Source organism: Peromyscus maniculatus, chromosome 3 (assembly GCF_049852395.1).
Source record: "Peromyscus maniculatus bairdii isolate BWxNUB_F1_BW_parent chromosome 3, HU_Pman_BW_mat_3.1, whole genome shotgun sequence".
Taxonomy (NCBI): Eukaryota; Metazoa; Chordata; class Mammalia; order Rodentia; family Cricetidae; genus Peromyscus; species Peromyscus maniculatus.
In genome coordinates this window covers 123,214,600-123,239,320 of record NC_134854.1, presented here as the reverse complement: position 1 = coordinate 123,239,320, position 24,721 = coordinate 123,214,600, and the positions used below count along the sequence as shown (strand labels likewise).

At 46.2% G+C, this 24,721-nt stretch overlaps 1 protein-coding gene across 1 annotated transcript in view; it reads right to left on the bottom strand.

Annotated features, from left to right (window-relative positions):
* The window catches only part of Gxylt2 (glucoside xylosyltransferase 2), a 94,623-nt gene that overhangs the window by 5,263 nt on the left and 64,639 nt on the right, over positions 1-24,721 (bottom strand). Inside the window, exons 4-6 of the mRNA XM_076567466.1 lie at positions 15,382-15,633; positions 12,711-12,834; positions 5,872-6,044 (exon numbers count right to left, since the gene is read on the bottom strand). Of these exons, the coding sequence (XP_076423581.1) occupies positions 5,872-6,044; positions 12,711-12,834; positions 15,382-15,633 (549 nt within the window). The remainder of the gene's footprint in view (positions 1-5,871; positions 6,045-12,710; positions 12,835-15,381; positions 15,634-24,721) is intronic.

The window sequence follows — 24,721 nt, the reverse complement described above, 5'->3', positions numbered from 1 at the left end:
AGTGGTACAGCCCCAAGGAATCATTTAACTCTCTGGCCCCTCATTCTGTTTTCTCTCTCTTTCTTTGAAGTAGGGCCTCCTATAGCCGAGAATGAGCTTGAACTTGGAATCCTTCCGCCTCCATCTCTGGTGTGTTAGGATTATAGCATATACCACAATGCCCAGTTTTCTTGTACTTAGAAAGCAAGCCAATAAAGATGATTTGCTTATTTCCTAAGGCTCTTCAAGTCTGAAAACAATGTCTATTTCTAAGGGGTAGACAGTATATACACACACATACACACATATACACACACACACATACACACATATACACACATATATACACACACATACACATATATACACACACATACACACATATACACATATATACACACACACATACACACATATATACACATACATACTCATATATGTATACATCACCGAGTAGAATACAAGACTAAAGCCGAGAGTCATTTTGAAAGTTACTACAGCAAAACACTGAATTCATTTGTTTTCAAAAGATGTATTTTATTGTACTATGTGCATGCATAATACCCACAGAGGTCAGAAGAGGGTACTGGATCCCCTGGAACTAGAATTATGCCACTATGTGGGTGCTGGGATTTGAACCTGGGTCCTCTGCAAGAGCAGCAAGTGCCGTTAACCTATGAGCCATCTCTCAGCTCTTTTTTTTTTTTTTTTTTTTTAAATATTTTTGCCATTCAAGAAATTTAGCCGGGTGGTGGTGGCACATGCCTTTAATCCCAGCACTCAGGAGGCAGAGCCAGGCGGATCTCTGTGAGTTCGAGGCCAGCCTGGGCTACCAAGTGAGTTCCAGGAAAGGCGCAAAGCTACACAGAGAAACCCTGTCTCGAAAAACCAAAAAGAAAAAAAGAAAGAAAGGAAGGAAGGAAGGAAGGAAGGAAGGAAGGAAGGAAGGAAGGAAGGAAGGAAGGAAGGAAGAAACTTAATGGCATGTCTATGGTGGCTACAGAAGGCCAACAGTTCAGCGACTGCAAGTTAAATATATTGGCAATGAACTTCCTTTTGATATTGTAGGCACCAGGCTGGGGATGTGGCTCACTGGTAGAGCACTTGCTTAGCACTCTAGAGTCCTGAGTTTGAACCAGAGCGTTGGGGGGAAAGGAATTAAGAGGCCAATTGTAGGTGATAACTTTGAGTTTTTAAGTTCATTCAGTATTGGACATTTGCAGATCTGTCTTGTTTACTGTCTCTTATTTTCCCATGGGAAATACGAATGAGCAGTATTTTCCAAAATAAACCTCTCGAGCTACTTAGAAACTAGTGTGTGCCACGCTTTATCACCACCCTGTTGAAAGAGAAAGGCAGATGAAGTCAGAGTTGAACTCTTGGCCAGTGAGGAGAAAAGAGGAAGGGACAGAAAGGTTAAAGGGCAGGACACTCTAGCCCCAGAGCAGAGTGGATGGCTATCTGCTGCCCTAGAACACACCTCCCAGTCTTCCAAGGTCATCAGAGACATGGCCTCAGCACGTGGATCAGCAAGGTGACGAGGTAACTCAAGAATGAGCCACGCCAACTCAGACTTGGGTCACCACTGCTTTCTCTCAGAGCCCTCAGCCAGTCAACCAGACGTCCCGTGGATTCTATCACCACAGCCCCTTCTCCCTACCCTTCCACTAGCTCACCCCTCACCTGTATGGCTGCTCTCAGCCTCACAAACAGCCCCACTGCCTCCCTCTTGCTAGTCCGCAACTAGTTGGCATAAGCCGCCATAAATGACAGCTATCACTTTCCTGCCCAGACTTCCCGCTGCAGGCCAACTCTTGCTTCAGAAGCTCCAGGTGATCTGGAGCCCTGCTGCATCTCCGTCCCTCCCATTATCTCTCTGTGATGGTTGAGGCGACTATCTTGACGTGCTCTGGGCACACCGACTTCATTCCCGTCTTGGAGAGTTTCCTGATTATGTCTTCTGGTTGGCAGGATCTTCCCCATGAATGCCTCCATCTGACTGAGTTTCAGGCTGGCATGGGCCTTCCCTGGAAAGCCGGCTGCTGAAACAGACCTCCGTGGCCAGTTCTCTGCACCCACCACCCTGTTCCTCTGAGAATACCTTTCACTTCTGACAGGGTCTTTCTTTCTGGCTTTCTCTGCCAGAACAGAGATTCTTGACCACAGGGCTTGGTCTATATTGCTAGCTTCCAAGTTCTGGGCAACTGGAATTATTCCTACATAAGCTAGGCTTTGTAGAGGACTGTTGAAAGAATTACTGAAGAATATCTGCCTGATGACGTTTTGGAGGGTCATGATGGGATCTGTTATAGCGTCCATCACACAAACACATAGACACAGGGTTAGGCTGTGTGCGTGTGAGAAAGAGAGCAAGCTAGGGAAAGACACAGATGTGAAATGTCTGCCATTAAAACGTTTACAAACTGAATACAACTGTCAGGTGTGTGACTAAAGTTTAAAGGCCTTCATTTTGTTAATCCTCACAAGTGTCTCATTAGGACGCTTCATTTATTTAAAAGTATTTATTAATACATTTTAAGTGTCGTGTGTGTGTGTGTGTGTGTGTGTGTGTGTGTGTGTGTGTGTGTGTGTGCATGCCCACAGAGGCCAGAAGAGATTGTTGGACCCCCTGGAGCTGGAGTCACAGGCGGTCGTGAGCCATCTGACATGGGTGCTAGGACCAGAACTTGAGTCTTGTGGAAGAGCAAACACTCTTAACCGCGGAGCCATTTCCCGGCCCTCAGAAGGTAACATTATTATCTTCATTTTATGACGAGGAACTCAACTGAGGCTCAGTAAGGTAAGAGCAGCTAATGACTTAAACCGACAGTGATAGAAATGGGGTGTGAGCCCAGGTCTGCCCAGGTGGAAAACCAGCTCTGATCCTTTACCGTATGATGAGACCACCACAGCCCAGGAGGAAAAGGTGGGCATAGGGGAATCCAGCTTTACCATGGAGTGTCTTACTCCCAGGCTGATCCGGAGTTAGTGACTGTCCTGATGGAAATGCCTGAATGAAAACCGTCTTTGGAGGTTAAACTGCAGAACTCCACGGAGTGATTGTGCAGAACTGTTTAAGAAGCAAAGTCATTTGGCTGCCTTTCTGATCCCCGGTGAGAACGCACCAGATGAGTCATAACTCAGCCACAATTGCTCAATTCCAAAGCAGGGCCAGACAATACGGGAAAGCGGAGCGGGCTCCAGGGAGCCCACACGGCTGCACGCTTTCTTGACTTCTACCCGTGCCGCGGGTGGGTTTCCCCCTGAGGCAGTGTTTGAGTAATCAAGTGTGAGCATGTCACCGAGTGCACAACAGATTGTGTAATTTAATCACTTGCCCCTTGAAAACCAAACAGCAGGAAACAGGAGAAGAAGTGCTCACTCAGATGCATGTTACGTGAGCCCCTATGGGGAGGGCAACGCTGGGATTTCCAAACTGGAATTTTTTTTAGCAAAATGCTCATCTTCATACACACACATGGAGATGTTTTACAGCCAGGGGATGGCTCAGTGGGTCACAAAGATGCATTACAAGCAGGGACTCAGTGGGCAAAGTGTCTGCCACAAAGTGTGACATCCTATGTCTGGATCCCCAGAACCCACGAAAAGCCTGGCATGGTGGTGTGTATCTGTAATCCCTGTGCTCTTATGGTGGGATGGGAGATAGAGATGGCGGAATCCCCAGAATCAGGACCAGCACAGGAAGCAGTAAAGCACAAAGAGAGCCTGCCTGCAGAGGGCAGGAAGCGAAGAACAACCTCCGAAGTTATTCTCCAACCTCCACACACAGCCGTGGCATGCGCATGTCTGCACGCCAGCACTAGGTTCCCAGATTACCAAGAAGAAATGAAAATAATGCTTAAGAGAGTCCATGTCGGGGGACTGGCAAACAGTTCTTGTCAGGGGAGGGCTAGATGGCAAACACTTTCGGCGTTGTGGCCCCACAGTCACAACTAATAACCTCTGCTGATGGAGTGCCAGTGCAGCCAGTGAGAGCACATGAATGAGCAGGGCACTGCGTTTTCCCACGGCTTGATTTATGAATGCTGAAACACAAATCTCCTACGGATTCTTCACGTTGGAAGCGTTGGCTGGTCCCTGCTCTGTGTCTTGGAGGGACAGCTTAAGTAAGGAGGGCACTCCTTGCAAGGGCCTGCTCTTGGCTTCCTACTCGCAATCTCAAGGTAAAAGGCAATGGGCGACACAGAACTCCCCAGGCTCACAGAATCCTGAGCCGCTCCTTAACACGTGTTCATCCCTCTCTTCAGGGAAGAAAAGAGTGGGCTCAAACTGTGTGAGGTTCCACTCACTCCATGCCAACATTGTACAAATTATCATCCCTTATCCATGGGGGATACATTCCTACATACGTGGTGGATGCCTGCGACCATGATGAGTACTGGACCCTACAGACTGGATACCCTGTGGCTACTGCATTACTAGTAGGTGGGTAATACATGCAGTGTGGATACAGGCACAAAGAGATGATTCACACTCCTGCACGGCAGAGCAGGCTAGCATCAAATTTCATCATGTTCCTGGGAACAGCCCACAATTCCCAACTTACGAAGCATGTAATCCTGGAATTTTCCGTGTAATATTTTTGGATCATGGTCAGATGTGGCGACTGAAACCATGCAAAGTAAAACCATGGGGCAGGGGCTCTATCTACCATGTGATCTTTGAGACCAACCACAGACAGCTATAGGGCCTTCCTGGAAGGCCCCGTGGGAGGGGCTGTTCCTTCAGGGTCAGCTTCCCAGGAGGAGTCTATAAGGGCAAGGACTCAGGCCTTCTGCACTGGGCAGCCATCCTCACATGCAGATCTGCATGCCTAGCCTGGCTGCTCACTTCTGAAGGCCTCCCTGTTGGGGTACCTTGGCTTCAGAACCTTCTGTTCCTAACCTCCTCAAGTTCTCCATTCCTGGCTCACGGTCCATAAGGTGCAGGAGTGTCTTCCTGAGGTCCTCTTGGCTATGAGGAGACTCCGACCATCTAGGCTATAGCCACACACCCCTCACATATCCCCTTTGGGGGTAAAAATGGCAGGCACCTCTTTTTGCTGGCACTGCTAAGTGAATAAAGACTCAGTGGACTGGGGATGACTCGGTTGGCAAAGTGCTTGCTATACAAGCTTAAAGACGTGAGTTTGATCCCCAGCACCCACGTAAAAACTGTGTGTGTTGGTGTACACCTGTGATCTCAGGACTGCGGAGGTGCAGACAGAAGATCTCTGGGGTTACTGGGCAAACCAGTGAGCTCTAGGTTATGTCTCAAAATATGAAGTAGAAGGGCTGGAAAAACGGCTCAATAGCTAAGGGCACTGGGAACATGGGCTCAATTCCCAGCACCCACACAGTGTCTCACCACCTTCTGTAACTCCAGTTCCAGGAGATCCAAAACCCTCTTCTGTCCTCCAAGGGCGCCAGTCCCACATGGGGTGCATCTTTGCAGTCAAAACACCATACACATAAAATAAAAATAATTAAAAAAAAAAAGGTGGGAAGTAATTGAGAAAACATCCAGTGTCAACCTCTGGTTTCCATACGCACACTCACCCACACATACACATGAAACAGACACAAACGTTCACACACATACACAAAGGAAAAAAAAGGAGCAATTGCTGCTTTCAGTGTGGCAACTTCTAATTGTCCAGCCTGAGACATGATTGCTTAAGAGCTTGGAGTTGGTAACCAGGCAACGTGCTTGAACTAAATAAAACAATCTCGTTTCCGTGACTTTCTCTTTATCCTGAACTCTTACTCCATAGGGCGGCAAAAGGCACAGGAGTTCTGAGAGTATTTTTTAGCCTTCAAAGTCCCCACGCACCACAGCACTTGAAGCACTGCACGCTGGGAAGCATGTGTCTGCTTTGAAGAGCACACTTACATCCCGGATTGCTTCGTAAAGGGCTCGGAAAGTGGGCTGCTTATCGTCATGGTAGACGCCGCGGTTGCCGTGCAGAACAGACACACCTTCCCGCTCCGCCTCTTTGCAGTTGCTTCCGTACATGCAGTGATCGGGGCGGTAGTTCCACTGGCAGGGGAACACGTAGAGACACTCTAGGGGCAGAGGAAGAGACACAGCTGCAGTCAGTGCCAGCTGTCACCTGTATGTCCGGTGCTTAAAACTTAACGTTTGTAAACCACAGCCTGTGCACAATTTCAAGGTTTAGGAGTGTGGTTATGAGTCCCAGGCCAAATATACCACACGTGCTGAAATGCTGAGATTAACGATGGAAGGGGCACCCATTAATGATGATATGGGAAGGCAGAACAATATCTAAAATAAGGAGTTAAACATCAATAGCCTAGTGTCCCAGCTTGCTCCTCTGTTGCTGTGACAAACACCAGGACCAAAATCAACTTGGAGAGGAAAGGGTTTACTTTATATCAACTTCCCGGTAACAGTTTGTCACTGAGGGAAGTCAGAGCAGGAGCTCAAGGCAGGAACCTGGCGGCAGGCACAGAAGCCGTGGAGGAGTGCTGCTTACTGGCTTGCTCCCAATGACTTGCCTCGTCTGCGTTCCTCTATAACGCTGGACCACTTGCGTTATATAGGTGGCATCACCCACAGTGGGCAGGGCCTTCCCACATCAATCATTAATCTAGCTGCAATTAACTGTTAAAACACATGAGCCTAGAGGGAGCATTTTATGTTCAAGCCACAACACTGATGAACACCAGCACACAGTACACCTGTGATCAGTGTTTACAACAACCGTTCCTAGACCTGCAGGATCATTCTTTACCATTCTGTGGGGCACAGATCTCTTTGAGAATCTAATGGAAGCTTTAGACACCGAGTATGGAAGACTACAATTGGGGGGAGAGCACAGACCTAAAAGAGCATTTGTTTATAACTTCAGGGTCTTGCAGGTCTCCTAAACACCAGCTACGCACCCCAGCTGCCAAACCTCAAATACAAAATGGAACTCAGGAAGAAATTCAATTCACATCTTGACAGAATTTCTTGGAGTGAAAAAACACCAAATATTGTACATGTAATCATAGGAAGGATCTGTCCCCCGTGTCACTGAAGGACAGTGGTGTCCTGTTTTGACAATTCCATTTAAGTGCAGGCTTTAGTCAGGATGCAATTTGGACAGAAACAGAAGCTTCTTGGAAGAACACTCCAGGAAGAAAATGGTTTGCTCATGCTAATTTTTTAGAAATCAGAATGTGTTTTAGAAGAAGATAAGTCACCTTGGTTTTGTTGGAGGGAAGATTTCTTCGATAGGGAAGGGTGGTCAAGGAGGAGCGGTCGTAAATACGCTGGTCTGAAATAGTCAAGGCAGAACTCTGTGCTGGGTTGCAAAGAACCAAGTCGCTCGTAAAATCAGAGGCCAGACTGAATTGGAGCCAGAAGTGGGGCAGCTCCCAGGTTCTGGGGTGGGGACTCACTGAAGCCAGCTCACAGCCCTGCTGCCTGGGTGAACCAGCCATGGCTTCTGCTCTTGGGGTTGCAGGATTTGGAAACTAGGGAACGGATGGTCTGACTGGTTTAGCCAGGAATCACTGGAGGGCGGGGCTCTTTCTTGAACACAGGAGATGGGGAAAAGTGCTATGCCCTCTGGCCACAGAGGCACTGTCACCCAAAGAGAGGGTGGTCAACATAGGAAGGTCAAAATATCAGATCTGGTCTGGGGGATGGTTCAGTTGGCAAAGTGCTTGCCGTATGAGTCTGAGGGCCTGATTCGATGCCCAGAACTCATGTAAAAATAGCCAGGCCAGGTAGCATCTTTTCACTTTGAAGCAGAGAAAGCAGATCCTTGCAGCTCACTGGACAGCCAGCCTAGCTTACAAGGCAAGTTCCAGGCCAATGTGATCCTGTCCCCCAAACAAGGTGTAGAGTACCTGTGAAACAACACCCATGACTGTCCTCTGGCCCCTACACATACCACACGTGTACCCTCCGACATGTGCACCTCCCTATGTACACCCCCCACACCCACACACAGCCTCCAAATACTTAGATGTGTCTTTTTATTTACAGGTTAGCTTTGTAAATTTGAACTGTCCATCTTATGAACGGGAGGAGGAGGAAGAGGAGGGCTAGGCAAGCCTCACTGAGAGGGCTGGAGACAGGCTACCCAATGGACCCTGTCCAAAACAAATATAAAAATTAAAAAAAAAAAAAAAGAAAATTCAAGACACCCTTTCTTGAAGCCCTTGGTCTTTGCTATTTTTTCTCTCTCAAAGTTATATGAAAAAGGTCATTAACTGGTTCTCTATGGGTGATATCCCTTAATGACAGATACCGTTAAGAGTACACACAGCGCCAGGGCTCCCTTGCAGCTCTGATGGTTCATATCCAGATGGTGCTGAAGATTACAGAATGGCTGGTGCCTGATCGTTTTAACCTCACAGAAAGCTGAGCTTGCCACTCAATTACAACCATCTATCAACAGAACGGGGACTTTCGCACTAGGACAACTGTGTTTGGTTGATGTGGTGGTGCACACCTGTAATCCTAGCACTCAGGAGGTGGAGACAGGACTGTGAATTCACAGCCAGTCTATGTAGGGAGATGCGTATTTTCTCTGTGTGTGAGCATGTGTATGTGTGCGTGTGTGTGTGTGCGCGTGCACACATGCTGAATGAATGGAGGAGTGAATGAGTGGATGAGTGAATGAATGGATGAATGAATGAATGGATGAGTGAATGATGAATGGATGAGTGAATGAATGGATGAATGAATGAGTGGATGAGTGAATGAATGGATGAATGAATGAGTGGATGAGTGAATGATGAATGGATGAGTGAGTGAATAGATGAGTGAATGAATGGGTGAGTGAAGTTTATGCCTTCCTCTACTATAAGTATCTCTGTCATGTCTCTTGCTGTATGCTTCTTTCTGTCCCTTGCTCTGATTTTGTTTCTCTTCCATTTATGTCACTCTGTTTTCTCGATTCTACCCATTCAACCAACTCACACTTCTGAGGCCTTGTACTGAGACAACAAAACCAAAAGCATAAACCAGGCCTTTCTCATATGGACTGGACCTCACAATATTCATTCTTGTCTCTTGTGCTTTACATAAATCAGGACTCATGAGCTTCCCGGTTCACCAGTGTCCAGAACAGCCCCTAATGTGAAGTAATGGAGCCGATCACTCTCACAGCATAACACTCAGCACTTCCTGAAGCTCGGTGCTTTGTTGTAGTGTTCATTCAATGTAGCCAAACAGCCAAGGCTGGGGCTCTGGGGTCCTGGAAAGGATGTGAATAAGAACCTGTGTCCTCTGGAGAGTCTCCTGACTCCCTAGTATCACACACTCAACGCCTGGTCTGGCTATGTACATCCCATGAGCAGGCTGGCTCTTCTCTCCCCCTTAGAGAACTATATATACTTCTGCTCTGGAGGGATGCTCAGCCTGCTCTGGTGGGATGCTCTGCCTGCTCTGGTGGGATGCTCTGCCTGCCCTGGTGGGATGCTCTGCCTGCTCTGGTGGGATGCTCTGCCTGCTCTGGTGGGATGCTCTGCCTGCCCTGGTGGGATGCTCTGCCTGCCCTGGTGGGATGCTCTGCCTGCTCTGGTGGGATGCTCTGCCTGCTCTGGTGGGATGCTCTGCCTGCTCTGGTGGGATGCTCTGCCTGCTCTGGTGGGTGGGATGCTCTGCCTGCTCTGGAGGGATGCTCTGCCTGCCCTGGTGGGATGCTCTGCCTGCTCTGGTGGGATGCTCTGCGGGCTCTGGTGGGATGCTCTGCAGGCTCTGGAGGGATGCTCTGCCTGCTCTGGTGGGATGCTCTGCCTGCTCTGGTGGGATGCTCTGCCTTGTCATCCGCACCCAACCCGCTTCCCTTTCTTTGCAGTGTTTTCTGGAAAATCGCCCAAAGTGGCAGCAGACCTATGTGGTGAGTGTAGAACACTTCCCTCCTCTGACCTCTCGCCAACAGATTCAGGTTGGTCTCCACAGCCGGTCCATTTCTCTCCCACTTGAATTAGGAACTATTAGAAAACCATCCTTAGCCATGGCGGGGTTGGGAGTGGTGGGGGTGGTGGGAGGTGGTGGTGCACGCCTTTAATCCCAGCACTGGGGGTGGGTGGGAAGCAGGCGGATCTCTGTGAGTTCGAGGCTAGCCAGGTCTATAGAGCAAGTTCCAGAATAGTCGGGGACAGGAGACCCTGTTCCTACACACACACACACACACACACACACACACACACACACACACACACACACACACATAAACAAAAAACCAAAAAGAAAAAGAAAGAGAAAAGCACCCTTATTTGCTGTGGTCTCTTATGGTTGAATTGACTAACAATTAGGCTGAGCTTACTTATCTCCTAAGTAAGCAGATAAGATGACAGAGACCAGGAGGACTCTGAAGACTGAAGAAATCACTGCAGTCCTTAGCATCCAAAGACACCCCCAGAAAGCCTGGCATCACCTGACCCACGTGGCCAGCTCTGCCATTTGGAGCTGCTCTGAGGGGAATTCTGATGCCTGAGATGGGAGCTCATTCATCCCAAACACATCCCTTAGGGTTTGGTCAGGTTTGCTTTTTCTACTAAAGTCTGCCCACGACTCACACTCACCTGTCAGGATATGAGCTCAGGGGCTGAGGGAGGGCTCAGCTGGTAAAGTGCTTGCCTTGAAAGCATGAAGACCTGAGTTCGATTCCCAGCACCCATATAAAAGCCTGCATACACCTGTAATTGTGGTGCTGGGGAAACAGAGACAGGGGGAGGATCCTTCAAGTTTGACAGCCAGCCGGTCTAGCCAAAATGGCAAGCTACAGGCTCAATAAAAGATCCCGTCTCAAAAAAAGTTAGATGGAGTGTGGCTGAGGAAGACACCCAAAATCAACCAATCAACCTCTGGCTTCCACACACATGCACCCACACACATGTATTCATATACACGAATACACACACACACACACACACACACACACACACACACACACACACACACTGTGAGTTCAGCCTTTCATCCTAGAAGGAGCCACCTTTTTTCACATTCCAAAAAATGTCCTGTGGGACCAGCTACCTGCACAGTCCCCAGGGGCTTCAGTCACCTCCACGTGAGTTGGTCTATAACCTAGCCATGCAATTCCACACCCACACTCATTTTACGATCTAATTATGGCAGAAGTTTACAACAGTTTTTACCTGATGGCTTTTAAATACATCTCAGTAAGCAGGTTACTGGCTACAGGAAACTCTCCTCACAGTAACACTGCAGCCCTGCGCTGCCTGTTGTATGTGCGTGGCTTCATCCATAGCAACCCAATAAGCCACAACAATAAACATATTTATCTCCTAGGTTGCTGCCAATATCACCAACCCCTTCTTTACAATGCTAAAGGTAACCAATCTTTTAAAATATATCATTGACTCTAGGTTGTAGAAAGTCCACACGCAAAATGAATGAATGAAAATTGTATACGCAGTGGCTATCCTTAGAGGTTCATTAGAGAGAGCTAATGTTTAATACAGTGCCAGGGTGAAGTGTAAAATGGGATCAAGCAGCCGCACAAAGAACAGCGAGTGAGTTCACCTTACACTGACCTGAAACCTGAGCTCCTGGTTGCTTACGAGGCTCAGGTCAGAACCAGGATGTAGGACAACCTCACAAGTATGTCACGGTACCTTTGGCTCAGTGGGCCTCAGAAGGAGGCACCCAGGTCATCACACCCAGCTGGGTGCAGCCCCCACTAAAGGCGAGGCACCGGAGTTAAAGCACGAAGCTGTGTCTAGTATTGTTTACTCACTGATCCTGTCTTAGTGAGGTAGAGGCAGGAGGATCTCTGTGAGTTCAAGTTCCAGGGCCGGCAACCGTACACAGAGAAATCCTGTCTCAAAAACAAAACAAAACAAAACAACAACAACAAAAAAAACCAACAGCAACTCAGGGCAGAAAGGGTTTACTTCATCTTACACTTCCCACATCAATCATTAATCAAGAAAATGCTCCACAGAGTTGCCTACAGGCCAATCCCAGGGAGTCAGTTCCTCAACTGAAGTTCCAAAAGGAAAACCCAGAGGATTCTAGCTTGTGTCAAGTTAACAAAAACAAACAAACCAACCACCCAGGACACCCTCCCCCACTCGCCCCCTCTGCCAGGCCACCAAGCTCACAACATCGACGGACAAAATTTTCTTTTGCTCTAGATAACAAAACAAAACCCTGGGGGAATCCGAGATCTTATTCTAGGCCCTCTGCACTCTAGACAGGTGACTTAATTTTAAAGTTCAAGAACCACCTCCCAGTGGGGCGGTGGTGGTGGTGCACGCCTTTAATCCCAGCCCTCGGGAGGCAGAGCCAGGCGGATCTCTGTGAGTTCGAGGCCAGCCTGGTCTCCAAAGTGAGTTCCAGGAAAGGCGCAAAGCTACACAGAGAAACCCTGTCTTGAAAAAAAGAACCACCTCCCTTACACTAGTACTTGTTTCACTGTGAGGGGCTTGTGCTCATCTGAAAATCTCGTTATCTGATTTTGTGTCTTGTGTCATTTTGCACTGCGCTTCTTGGAAGAATGGTGTGGCGAGACTGAAAAGACACTCTCTAAAACCGGAGTGTAGCGTTGGAGGCGTCAACATTCGGCCTTTTGTGTTAGTGGCTGAGGAGCTGCCTCCGCAGATACCCAGGGGGCAGACAGAGGAACACAGCCTCTCTGTATACCGTGTAGGTCCATCAATAGCAGCCCGGGCCTGGAATGTTCCCTATGAAGTGAGGTGGGCGGGCTCCCTACACAGTGGCGTTCTCAACAGAGCACTTACCTGGGTTGAAATAGAAGATAATATTTAGTAAGTCCTGGTCTCCCCACGTGATGGCATTCTTATACTTCTGGTAGAGCGGGAGGAGCATGTCCTCCCAAGCCAGGCCTGCTGGAATCAGGCTGTTCTGGAAGAGAGGAAACCGTGAGAGCAGCTATGGCAAAGCAAGTGTGCCTTGTCCAATAAAAATGGGGACCACTTTCCTTTCCTCCTAGACACAGAGCAAATGCAGGCGTGGTCCGGCTACCCTGGGCACAGAACCAAGCAAAGAAAGGCTGTGGGTAGAGGTCTGGGGGGTGTGCCTACACGTGCAGAGTGGACCAGCAAGTGAAGAGGACCCTTTGGTTTTCTTTTCCTTTTTTAAAAAAATTATTTGTTTATTATTTAAGTGTGTGTGGGGTGTGTGTGTGTGTGTGTGTGTTTGTTATGTGTGTGTAAACATGTGACATGCGGTACATGTAGAGGTCAGGGGACAACTTTGTATAGTTGGTTTTCTCTTTCTACCTTTATACAGGCTCTGGAGATGGAACGCAAGGCATCAGGCTTGTATCGCCAGGTGGAATCCTCTTTACCTGCTGAGCCTTTCATCAGCCTTTTCTTTTCGTTTTTGAGGTGTGTGAGACTGCTCGTTTGTGTGTGTGGATGCAAGCACATGTGTGTCCTAGCACATGTATGGGGATGAGATGACAGCCTTCTGGGATCTGGCCCTGCCTTTTCCACCTTGTCTGAGACAGGACCTCTTTGCTGCTTATGCTGGCCCATGACTTGCAGCATGGCTCCCATCTGGGCCTTTAGTGTGCTGGGCTGCAGGCAACGGTGCTAGTGTGTCAGCTTTTGCACATGTACCAGGCATCAGGTGTGCACCACACTCATTTTCACCCCCTGAGCCCTCTCTCTGGTTCACGCCTATGATTTCTAATCAAAAAGCCCTGCTGAAGTGATCCCTCCTTCTTAGCTTTGTTCCCTTTTTGAAAATTATCTTAGAAGCATTTCCTGTCTGTGAAGAAACACAGATCACAGAGTCAAGGCATTTCCGGGGAAAAACTGCTTTCTTCCCTTACCTTTTCCCTTCATGTAATTAATTAATTTTGGGACAAGGTCTTGCACTATATCCCAGGTTGGCCTTCAACTTGGGGCCCCTGCATTCACCTCCCAAATGCTGTGATTAAACATGTGTGCCACCATACCTGGGCTCCTGTCCTTGTTTCCAAATAATTAGTTACTTTTAAACTAGAAGTAACACACCCACAGACTAAGTATTCAACCAGTACATTCAGATAAAAAAGTAAAAAGTGTAAATATTTCTTCTGCTGCTCTCTAGAGATTCTGTTCCCACTTTTCACAGAAGCATCTACAATGAACAATTAAAGGTCTCTTAGGCAGTCTTCTGGAAATTTCTAAGGCATACAAGTAAACACACTATAGTATGAGATTTTTTTTCTTCCCTTGATTTTTTTTTTTTGGAAATTGTGTTATTGATAACAATACACAGATGAGCCTGTTCTTTTTTTTAAATGTATTTATGTGTGTGGGTGTTCTGTGTGCATGTATGTCTGTGTACCACATGTGTGCCTGGTGCCCATGGAGGCCAGAAGGGGACATGGATCCTCTGGAACTGGAGTTTCAGATGGTTGTGAGCTGTCACGTGAGTGCTCAAATTGAACCCTGGTCCTCTAACTACTGAGCCCCTAGCCTATTCTTTTTATTTTCTATTGTTTTGGCATGCTGTGGACTGAAGCCTTGTACAGACTACACGCCAGCTGTGACGAATCTACTCTCCTTCTTTTAGTGTGTACATGTATGTGCTCGTTCATGTGTGTGCTGGTCAAAAGTGTGTGTAGGTAAGTGTGAGCATGTGTACAAGTGCTTGTGGAGGCCAAAGAACCTCACATGTTGTTTCTCAGAGAACATCCACTTGTTTTATGAGACGGGATCTCTCTCAGTGGCTTAGAATTTTACCACACAGCTGGCCAGTGATCCCCAGAAATCTGCCTGCCTCTGCCGCCCACAGTACTAGGATGATAAGCCACATCTGGCTTTATTTATTTATTACATGGGTTCTGTGGATTGAACACAGGTCCACAGGCTTGCAAGGCAAGCATTTTACCAACTGAGCTATCTTTCAGCCTCCTCTTCTTCTTAACATGAGGTGGATGGATGGGAACTGTCATCTAAAGATGTTCATTTTCATTCCTTTTATTAGTAGAAAAGAGACCCTGATCAGCCATGCATGGATATCTGTGTACTCACAGAAATACACCTTTAGAGACATTCCAAGAGATTGGTCATGGGCTTTGAAGCCTTGGATAAGCCGAGTTTGGACACTATATAATTCAGAAACATCACATTGTATTTCTGAATTGAGACTATGAAGCGTCACACATTTCAGATATTTTCCTCCCCACCCACAGGCCAGATCAGCACAGCCACACCCCCAGCACATCCCTACTGGAAAGACTAACTCCCGGTCTTTGCTTATTTGGTTCATTTTTCAAGACAGGGTTGCTGTGTGTAGCCTTGGTTGTCCTGGAACTCACTCTGCAGACCAGGCTGGCCTTGAACTCAAGAGATCTGCCTGCCTCTGCCTCCCGAGTGCTGGGATCAAGGGTGTGAGCCACCACAGCCCAGCTTCTAACTCCCGGTCTTTAGAGGGGATTTTCAAGCTCTTCCTTACCTTGAACTGGGTATTTCTTATGCGAGTCAAGTTCATGAGCATGACCCCTGAATTAACCCCTGTAGAGCCGTAGAAAGGGTGCCGGGCAAAGCGGCTGTACCAGCCGATCTTGGGGATTTCGTGCTCTGGGGCCATGGCGGCAAGCTGGGTGGAGTTAAACTGCCTCAGAAGCTTCCAGATATCATCCACAGGCCTCAGAAAGAGGACGTCGGTGTCCACGTAGAGGAGCGAGTCCACATCCTTTAAGATCACCTTTGTTTACAAGGGGCAGGGGAAGAAAGGGACAAAACAAAACGGTCAGAAACAATGGAAATGCCTCCACAGGAAAATGAAAACAAAAACAACAAAACGCCACCGATACTTGCCCACCAGTGGTGGATTCTACACTAGGTACCACTTATTAGCTCCAGTCCTCTCTTCTCCTTTCACCTGACGGAAGTGTCAGCCAAGGAGTGAAGACTTAACCACAGACAGACCTGGCTCTAGACTGGCCCAACCGTGGTCTGGTTTATATGGGCTAGACTTTCAAAGAGATCGCACTGGAGCCATCAACTGAACACTGGTGCTCTTTTTTGTTTATTCTTTCCTCCCACAAGAAACACACTTGTCTTGCCCTCTTAGTTCCTTGTTGGAACGGTCAGGTATTGACAATTTGTTGTGGACAGTCTCCGGGCCTTCCCCAAGCTCTGGGGTGAGGGCTCTGTCCTAGGAGACGGCTCCGTATCTAAGATGGTATTTTCAGCCGATGTTTGGACTTGGGAATAGAAAAAGCATGTCATTGGCTGGCTTCGTTTGCAGATCAGGGCCTAGCAAAGCTCTCCTGTAGAGGGCCAGACAGCACATACTTCAGACTCTGTTGTAGTCAGCTGGCCCTGCATTTGTATCCTCTGAGCAACACTGACAACTTAGAAATGAACAAGGGTGGTTGCGATCCAAACATCATGCAGAATTTTGTATCATGGTTGGAGGTCGTAGACTATTTCTTGCTTTGAGTTCTAAAAAACCATGAGCTTCTATTTCCCACCAGGCTTGCTACACATCTTTCCAGCTAGCCTTCTCAGGTGAAGTAGTGTTCCCTGCACCTACCCCAGCCTCCAGGGCTAGGCCCTGGAGTGTGAGACTTTAAAGCCTGAGTTAGCAATAATGCCATTTGCCTCATTTTGTCTTTGTCCTCGAAACTTAAAAACAATTTGGCAAGGAAAGATTTCACTCTTTCTGAATCCTTGCTGTAACCGTACATGTTATGAACTAAATGTGTGTGAGTCGGTGTCCAAATCTACACGGTGAAGCCCTGACGCCAAGAGTGACAGCATTTGGAGATACGGCTTTGGGAGACCACTGGATTTAACTGACGGCATAAAGACCCATCTTAACGGCACCCGTGCCCTTTTGACAGCAGGCCCCAGACGCTGCCCTCTTCTCACTGCCCCATTAGGACATGGTGAGAAGGTGGCTGTGATGCACGCCACGGAGAGGACCCTGGCCCGAACCCTGCCCAGCTGGCATCCATGTCTCAGACTTTTCCAATCAGAACTGTGGGAACACAGGTTTCTGTTGTTTAAGGCATCCAGTCAGCCGTGTCTTGTTGTGGGGAGCTGAGCAGACTAGGACAGTACTCATTTGGATCCCCAGAATTTAACAGTGTGAGCATGGGTACCATACAATCCAGCTTCACTGGGATTTCAGCCTTGCGTTATCTCCACACCTACCATGTTAGCCTCAGGCCCTTTCTTTGCTCATCCATTAGAGGAACAGCTTTTATAAATCAGTATATGGAATTAAAAATAACAGTTATCTACCATTTAAAAAAACTGTCCTTTCTGTTGGTCTTTTCTGTGTCAAACACACAGATTGCAAGTCCAGCGCCACTTTGAGATCTTTGGCAACAGTTAACTCTGCAGCTAACAAAAGATTGAGCCTGTATGATAATGAGTATTCAGAGACTGGGTAATGCCTGGGGGGGTGCTCACCAACCTAAGACAGAGCACCTGTGTGGCCTGGGCAGGCGTCTCCATGACGGGTAAGGTGACCTGCTGACATCTCATGCAACCTAAGTCAGAAGCTCATTTATTAGTAAAAGGGGGACCTGTATGGCCCTGACCCCCGTTTTGGATAACTGCTGCCTTGCTTGCTGACCTTGACCTTGATATCCTCTCTATGCTAATTCCCTCCCAGGTTTCACCCTCTTGAATGTTTAAGGGAAGTTCCTTGTCTATGTATCCTGCATAATGGGCATTAACAGCTTAGATGTAAAATTATAAAACATCTGTAGCTAACTTCTGCCCTCCAGGGTTCTCCCATTGTGCTGTAAAGCCTGTATTTAAGACCTCCTCCCTCCTTCAATAAACGGCATTCGGCATTAAAAAAAAAAAAAAAAAAAGCCAAGTTACAACACAGTAACCAGACTTCATGGGAGAATCCATGACAGCCAGCCAGACCTCCTCCAAGAATATAGAAAGCATTCAACATTATGTAAAACCCTGTAACAACACAGGATTTTTTTCTTTTGTTCTTTCTCTGTTGTAGAATATTATTTTAAGGTATGTTACTTTTGTTTGTATTGCATTTGTTTAACTCTGTGAAGCTATGATACTGTGTCTGTCTAAAACACCTGATGGTCCAATAAAGACCTGAGTGGACCATCTGAACAACTCAAAGAAAAAAAAGAAAAAAAAAAAAACAACTGTCCTGCTGACCATCTGAACAACTCAAAGATCCTGATTTCATTCAGAATTATGATGAATTCTGCAACTGAGCTCATAAACCATTTTTTAACATCTACCACACAGCTAGGAATGATGGTAAACACCTTTAATCCCAGTACTCTGGAGGCAGAGCCAGGAGGATCTCTGTGAGTTCAAGGCCAGCCTGGTCTACAAAGCTAGTTCCAGGATAGCCTGGGCTACAGAGAAACTATGTCTCAAAACAAACAAACAAAAAACTACCACACATCATCCTTATTTTTTCTATTTCCTATAGAAAGGTAAAACCTGTCACAGGTTGACACTAGTCGTCAGACATCATTCAGAAATTTCCAATCCTAGTGTACTGTGGAGAAGGGGTAAACATGTTATGATACATATCATACATTATATATAATTAGGACCATGTGATGATGAATTTCTAAATGGTCTTATTAAATAAATAACACGGAGCCAGATATAGGGGTTAAAGCCTGAGAGAGATCACAGGAATGGGAACAGCCACAAGCTAACCCTACCTCACAGACACCTCAGCTTCCAAATGTGAGATACTTCCTGTCTACCTACACCTATATGCCTTGCTGTTCTGCCATCTGATTTGCTCTCTCTGTCCAGCGACATCACTTCCTCTTCCTGCACAGCTCTGTCTATACAGACCTCCATGGTTAACTAGTGTTGGAATTTAAGGCATGTGCCACCACACCTGGCTCTGTTTCCAGTGTGGCCTTGAACTCACAGAGATCCAGACAAATCCCTGTCTGCCAAGTGATAGGATTAAAGGCGTGTGTTAACATTGCATGACTTTTGTGTTTACTTATAATGGCTGGCTTTTTCCTCTGATCTCCAGGCAAGCTTTATTTATTAATGCACAAATAAAATATCACCACAGCCATGTTGTCTTATGCATCCCCAAACCTTCCCAGGGGCTTCATGGGCTGTTCATCTAGTTTTGCTTGGGAAGGAAGCCAGCACACAACTACTCCAAATGTGAAGGACTATTCAGCTGAAAACAAGACCCAGGGGAGCTATTTGCTTGCCCTTTGCCTAGAAACAGGGCAGAGACCCTTCTAATCTTCCCCCACTAGTTTCTACCCAAAGAGAGGAGGTACATCCTCTTCCACAGTTCTCCTCTGTTGTTTGTTTTTGTTCTTTTGGGGGGCCCACCACCCAGCTCCCAAATAAGTACACACAGAGACATAGTCTTACTTAAGAATGCCTGATCTTAGCTTGGCTTATTTCTTGCCAGCTTTTCTTAACTTAAATTATCCCTTCTGTGGGCTCTTCCCATTCTCTTACTTCTGTAAATTTTTGTTTTGTTTTGGTTTGGTTTTTGGTTTTTTGAGGCAGGGTTTCTTTGTATAGCTTTGTGCCTTTCTTGGAACTCACAGAGATCTGCCTGGCTCTGCCTCCCAAGTGCTGGGATTAAAGGCGTGCGGCGGCGGCCACCGCCGCCGCCGCCGCCGCCACCGCCACCACCACCTGGCACTTCTGTAAATCTAACTCTTACTCTGTGGCCTGTTGTGTAGCTGGGTGGCTGGCCCCTGGATTCTTCCTCCTTCTCTGGCTACTTCTTTCATCATACCTTCATCTCTTCTCCTCCCCCAGATTTTTCCTTCTGTATATTCTTTCTCCTGCCTTGCTATTGACCATTCAGTTCTTTATTAGACCATCAGGTGGATTAGACAGGCACAGTAACACAGCTTCACAGAGTTAAACAAATACAACATAAACAAAAGTAACACACCTTAAAATAATATTTGCCAACACTCATCAGCTCAGAAACTGAGAATCTGCAGACTTTTCTCAACGAGCCTTTTCCAACACTGCCCTTCCCAGAATGCCCCTGGAAGCCTGCAGCTGCTTTTCTCTGTCTTGTCATTACTTTGAAATTGATTATTCTCAAAGGGCTGGCAGGATTGCTCAGTGGGTAGAGGTATTTGGTGGCAGCCTGATGACCTGAGTTCAATCCTGGAGACCCATACAGTGGAAGAAGAGGACCAGGGCCTGCAAGTTGTCTTCTGATCTCCACATTTGAGTCATAACATGTCTACCTCTACATACACACACACACACACACACACACACACACACACACACACACACACACACACACACTTAAATCAAATAAATGCATAGTGTGGTGGTTTGAGTAAGAATAGCCCTCATAGACTCAAATATTTGATACTTAGTCATCAGGGAGTGGCACTACTTGAAAGGATTAGAAGGATTAGGAGGATTAGAAAGTGTGGCCTTGTTGGAGGAAGCATGGACTTTGAAGGGGTGGACTTTGAGGTTTCAAAAGCTCATGTCAAGGCTAGTCTCTTTCTGTCTGAGGATCAGGATGTAGCTCTCAGCTACTTCTCCAGCACCATGCCTGCCATATCTGCTGCCATGCTCCTAACCATGAGGGTAATGGACTAAACCTCTGAAACTGTAAGCAGGCCTCCAATTAAAAGCTTTCTTTTATAAGAGTTGCCTTGGTCATGGTGTCTCTTCAAAGCAATAGAACAATGACTAAGACAAATAATGTCATGGAATTTATGGTTCTCAGTTAGGTAATAAATAAGTCAGGCTCCTGCCCTGGTAACCTGTGTGTTCTCCCATGTGATGTATGTGTCATGTGCTGATAAATATCCTTCTCTTATGAATCTCTCGTTTCAGGACTCTGACTCAACTACAAACTTAAGAGGACTCTCCCTCACAGTGAAGGAAAGCTGAAGTGCAAAAAAAGTATTCTAAGTCCATGTGTCAAATAACGATTCTTGGGTGGGACAAATACGGCTAGAATAAGATAAAGTTGTTTGCCAGAAGTGTTTAAGGGAACACGATACTGAATTTTTTTTTTAAACTAATTTAAAACCTTTGAATTAGATAAGGTGTTACAGAGCAAAACCTAACTAAGGTATACTCTACCAATGCGTTAATTAGCTATGGGTCTTGTAGAAATCTACTAGCAAATTATGGTTCGCTGACTAGACTACTTCCATTGTTTTCCCTGGTCTTTAATCATTGTTATATTAATACTTTCTGTAATATAAAGTGCAGTTATCAGCCCTCACCAACAAAAAAGGAAGAAAGACAGAGGGAGGGCCAGGAAAGGAAAGGCTAAAGCAGAGAGAGGGGTGTTACACCGTGAAGGACTGTCTGTCAGGAGGGAAAGCTGATACGCTGGCTCAGAATTAACAGGAATAGAGTTCTCTATTTGATTGTGGATTTAGTTTCTGACACAAGATCTCACTACACAGGCCACGACAGCCTCCAACTTGAGATCCTTTGGCCTCTGCCTCCCAAGTGTACCACCATGCTCAGTCATAATGAAATATGGGTAATATTTTTATTTATATAACATCTTAGTATTTCATATATTTATTTACTGTTATAGACAAAACTACATTTCATTTGCTTGCTTTTGGTTTTAGTGGAAATTCTAACAGTTGATAGCATTTCTCTCTTTTTTTAAAAAAATCTTTTAAAAAATTACTGTAGATGAACAGTCTTATTAAATAAGAAACACACAGCCAATTGCAGAGTTAAAAGCCCAAGAAGTCAGAACAATAGCTAAGAGCTAAAAACCCTTTCTTACCCTTCACTGCTGCTGCTGCCCTTCCCCTCAGCAAAGAGACCTACTTCCTGTGTGTCTGTCCTTTTATTGACTTTCTGTTCTGCCTTCTCATTGGTTGTAAACCCAACCACATGATCTCCTCGTCACTGCCCATCTGCACAGACCTCCAGGTCTTCTATGGTTGGTATTGAGATTAAAGGCGTATGTCTCCATGCTGGCTATATCCTTGAACACACAGACATCCGCCTAGCTCTGCCTCCCAAGTGCTGAGATTAAGGGCGTGTGCTACTACTGCCCAGCTTCTGCTATGGCTTGCTATTAGCTCTGACCCCCAGGCAACTTTATTTATTAACATACAAATAGAATCACATTTCAGTACAAATAAAATATCACCATAAATTACCTTTTATTTATCTATTTAGCTGAGGAGTGGGAGAGGGAGCAGTCAAAGGACAGCTTGCTGAGGTCAATTCTCTCCTTCAACCATGTGGATTCTGAGGATTGAACCAGGTCGTCAGGCTTAGCAGCAACTAAGGAATGCCCCTACCAGTGCACATAACCAGCCCTCTCTTTTCCTTCCTAACAGTGACTATTTATTTGGTTCAAAAATATGGTTTGATTCTGAAGACATATTTTAAGGGTTAGAACTAAGGGACAAAAAGGAAAAATAATAAATTTAAGAATGGAGTTAAAAGTGTTCTGTTTGGATTTGGTTTTATGCTTAATAACTCATGTTAAAATCTCCTCCCTTAAATCACAGTGTTTTGAGGTATTGGGACCTGAATAGATGATTCGGTCACCAGCGGAGATTTGAGCATTTCCTGAGAGCAGATGATGAATGACAAAGCAAGTCCATCCTTTGCCCCTTCCCTCTTCATGCTCTCTGGACGTTTCCAGTTCTGCCGGACTGTGACATAGCCCTCACCTCCACCGGAAGCTGAGCAGACATCAATGCTAGGCTCTTGCCCTTCTTTGCCTCCAGATTTGTAAGCCAAAATAAACCTCTGTTTTGTGCGGTTTAGGTTTGTTGGTGTTGGGGGCCTCCTGTATATTAGTAGGCAAGTGCTGGGGATGTCTTTCTGTAAGCTGTGAATGTGTTGCTCTGATTGGCCAGTAGCCAGTATAGTATAGGTGGGATAAGCAGAGAGGAGAATGCTGGGAAGTGGAAAGCTGAGTCAGGAGACGCTGCCAGCCACTGCCACCATGAGAAGCAAGATGTAAAGTACCAGTAAGCCACAAGCCACATGGCAACTTACAGATTAATAAAAATGGGTTAAGATATAAGAACACATAGCAAGAAGCCTGCCACGGCCATACAGTTTATAAGTAATGTAAGTCTCTGTGTGTTTACTTGGGGGACACGAGTGGGAGAGATTTGTCCCGACTGCCGGCAGGCCGGGACACAGGAAAACTTCAGCTACACTGACCCACATTTCCAGTCCCAAACTTCTGTTCTTTTTAAGTTCCCCACTTAGTGCCATTCTGTTATAGCAACAGAAAATGTACCATAACAGTTGAACATAATCTAAAAGTGGCAAATTAAGGCCATGTGGGTCAAACTCAGCCCAAAGCTTTATTATTTTTTAACAATTTTGGCATAAAGGAGGAACTTTTTAAAAAATTGAATTATTTGCCAAGTTTTTAAAAAATTTTATCATTATTTTATGTATATGAGTGTTTTGACTGAATGTATGTAGGTATACCACACGTGTGCCTGATGCCTGTGGAGGCCAGAGGACAGCAATAGATCCCCTGGAACTGGAGCTACAGATGGTTGTGAACCGCCATGTATGTCCTGGGAATCGAATCTGGGCCCTTTGGAAAAGCATCAAGTACTCTTAACCACCGAGGCATCTCTCTAGCCCCACTTGCCCAGTTTTAAAAAAAAATATTTTAAGCCAGGCATGGTGGCACACAACTTTAATCCTAGCACTGGTGAGGTAGAGAAAGACTAATCTCTGTGACTTTGAGGCTAGCCTGGTCTACATAGGGAGTTCCGGGTCAGCCAGCCCCATGTAGTGAGGCCCTGTCTCAGATTGTTTAAAAATTTTACAGCTAGTTATTTATTTACTATTATTATTACTGTTGCTATTTGGTGGTGGTGGCAGCAGCAGTAGCAACAGTAGTAGTAGTAGTTGTGTGTGTGTGTGTGTGTGTGTGTGTGTGTGTGTGTGCTCATGCCACAGCACATATGTGGAAGTCAGAAGACTGTTTTCAGAAGTTCATTCTTTCACTGTGTGGGTCCCAGGATGGAATTCAGATGGTCAGGCCTAGTGGCAGATGCATTTGACTACCATTGAGACATCTTGCCAACACTGCTCACAGTTCACTAAAAATGAAGAGCTCATGAAAACATCTGGATGTCTACCTTTCTGTAGAGCAAAGTGCGATGTTCTTGGTTACAGACACCTGCAGTGTCTCTGTTAGTTCAATGGAGTAAACATTTATGGAAGTTCCCCTAGGTGCCAGGCATGGCCCAGCCGGACAAATATCGCTGCCTACAGGAGGCAGCAAGATAAAACCAATGATTATATAGTGTGCAAACTGGTGGGAAACACACAGGGGAGTTGTGTTGCTGGAGGGCTTCTCTCCAGGTTCCCCAAGCCCCGCAGTCCCACAATCCACTTATAAAATAATCACTCAGACGCTTATATCACTTATAAACTGTATGGCCATGGCAGGCTTTTTGCTAACTGTTCTTATATCTTAAATTAACCCATTTTTATAAATCTATACCTTGCCACATGGCTAGTGGCTTGCCAGAGTCTTTACATGCTGCTTGTCCTGGCAGTGGCTGCAGTGTCTCCCTCCTCAGCCTTCTGCTTCCCGGAATTCTCCTCTCTCCTTGTCCCACCTACTTCCTGCCTGGCCACCTACTTCCTGCCTGGTCACTGGCCATCAGTGTTTTATTTATATAGAACGATATCCACAGCATTTCCCCTTTTCTTCTTTTTTTAAAAAGTAAGGTTTTAACTTTTACATGGTAAAATTACATATAACAAAACAATTATCGAGCAAGAATTACAGTTACAATATTAAAGAAAATGTCCTATCTATCTTATATTTGTGAATTTAA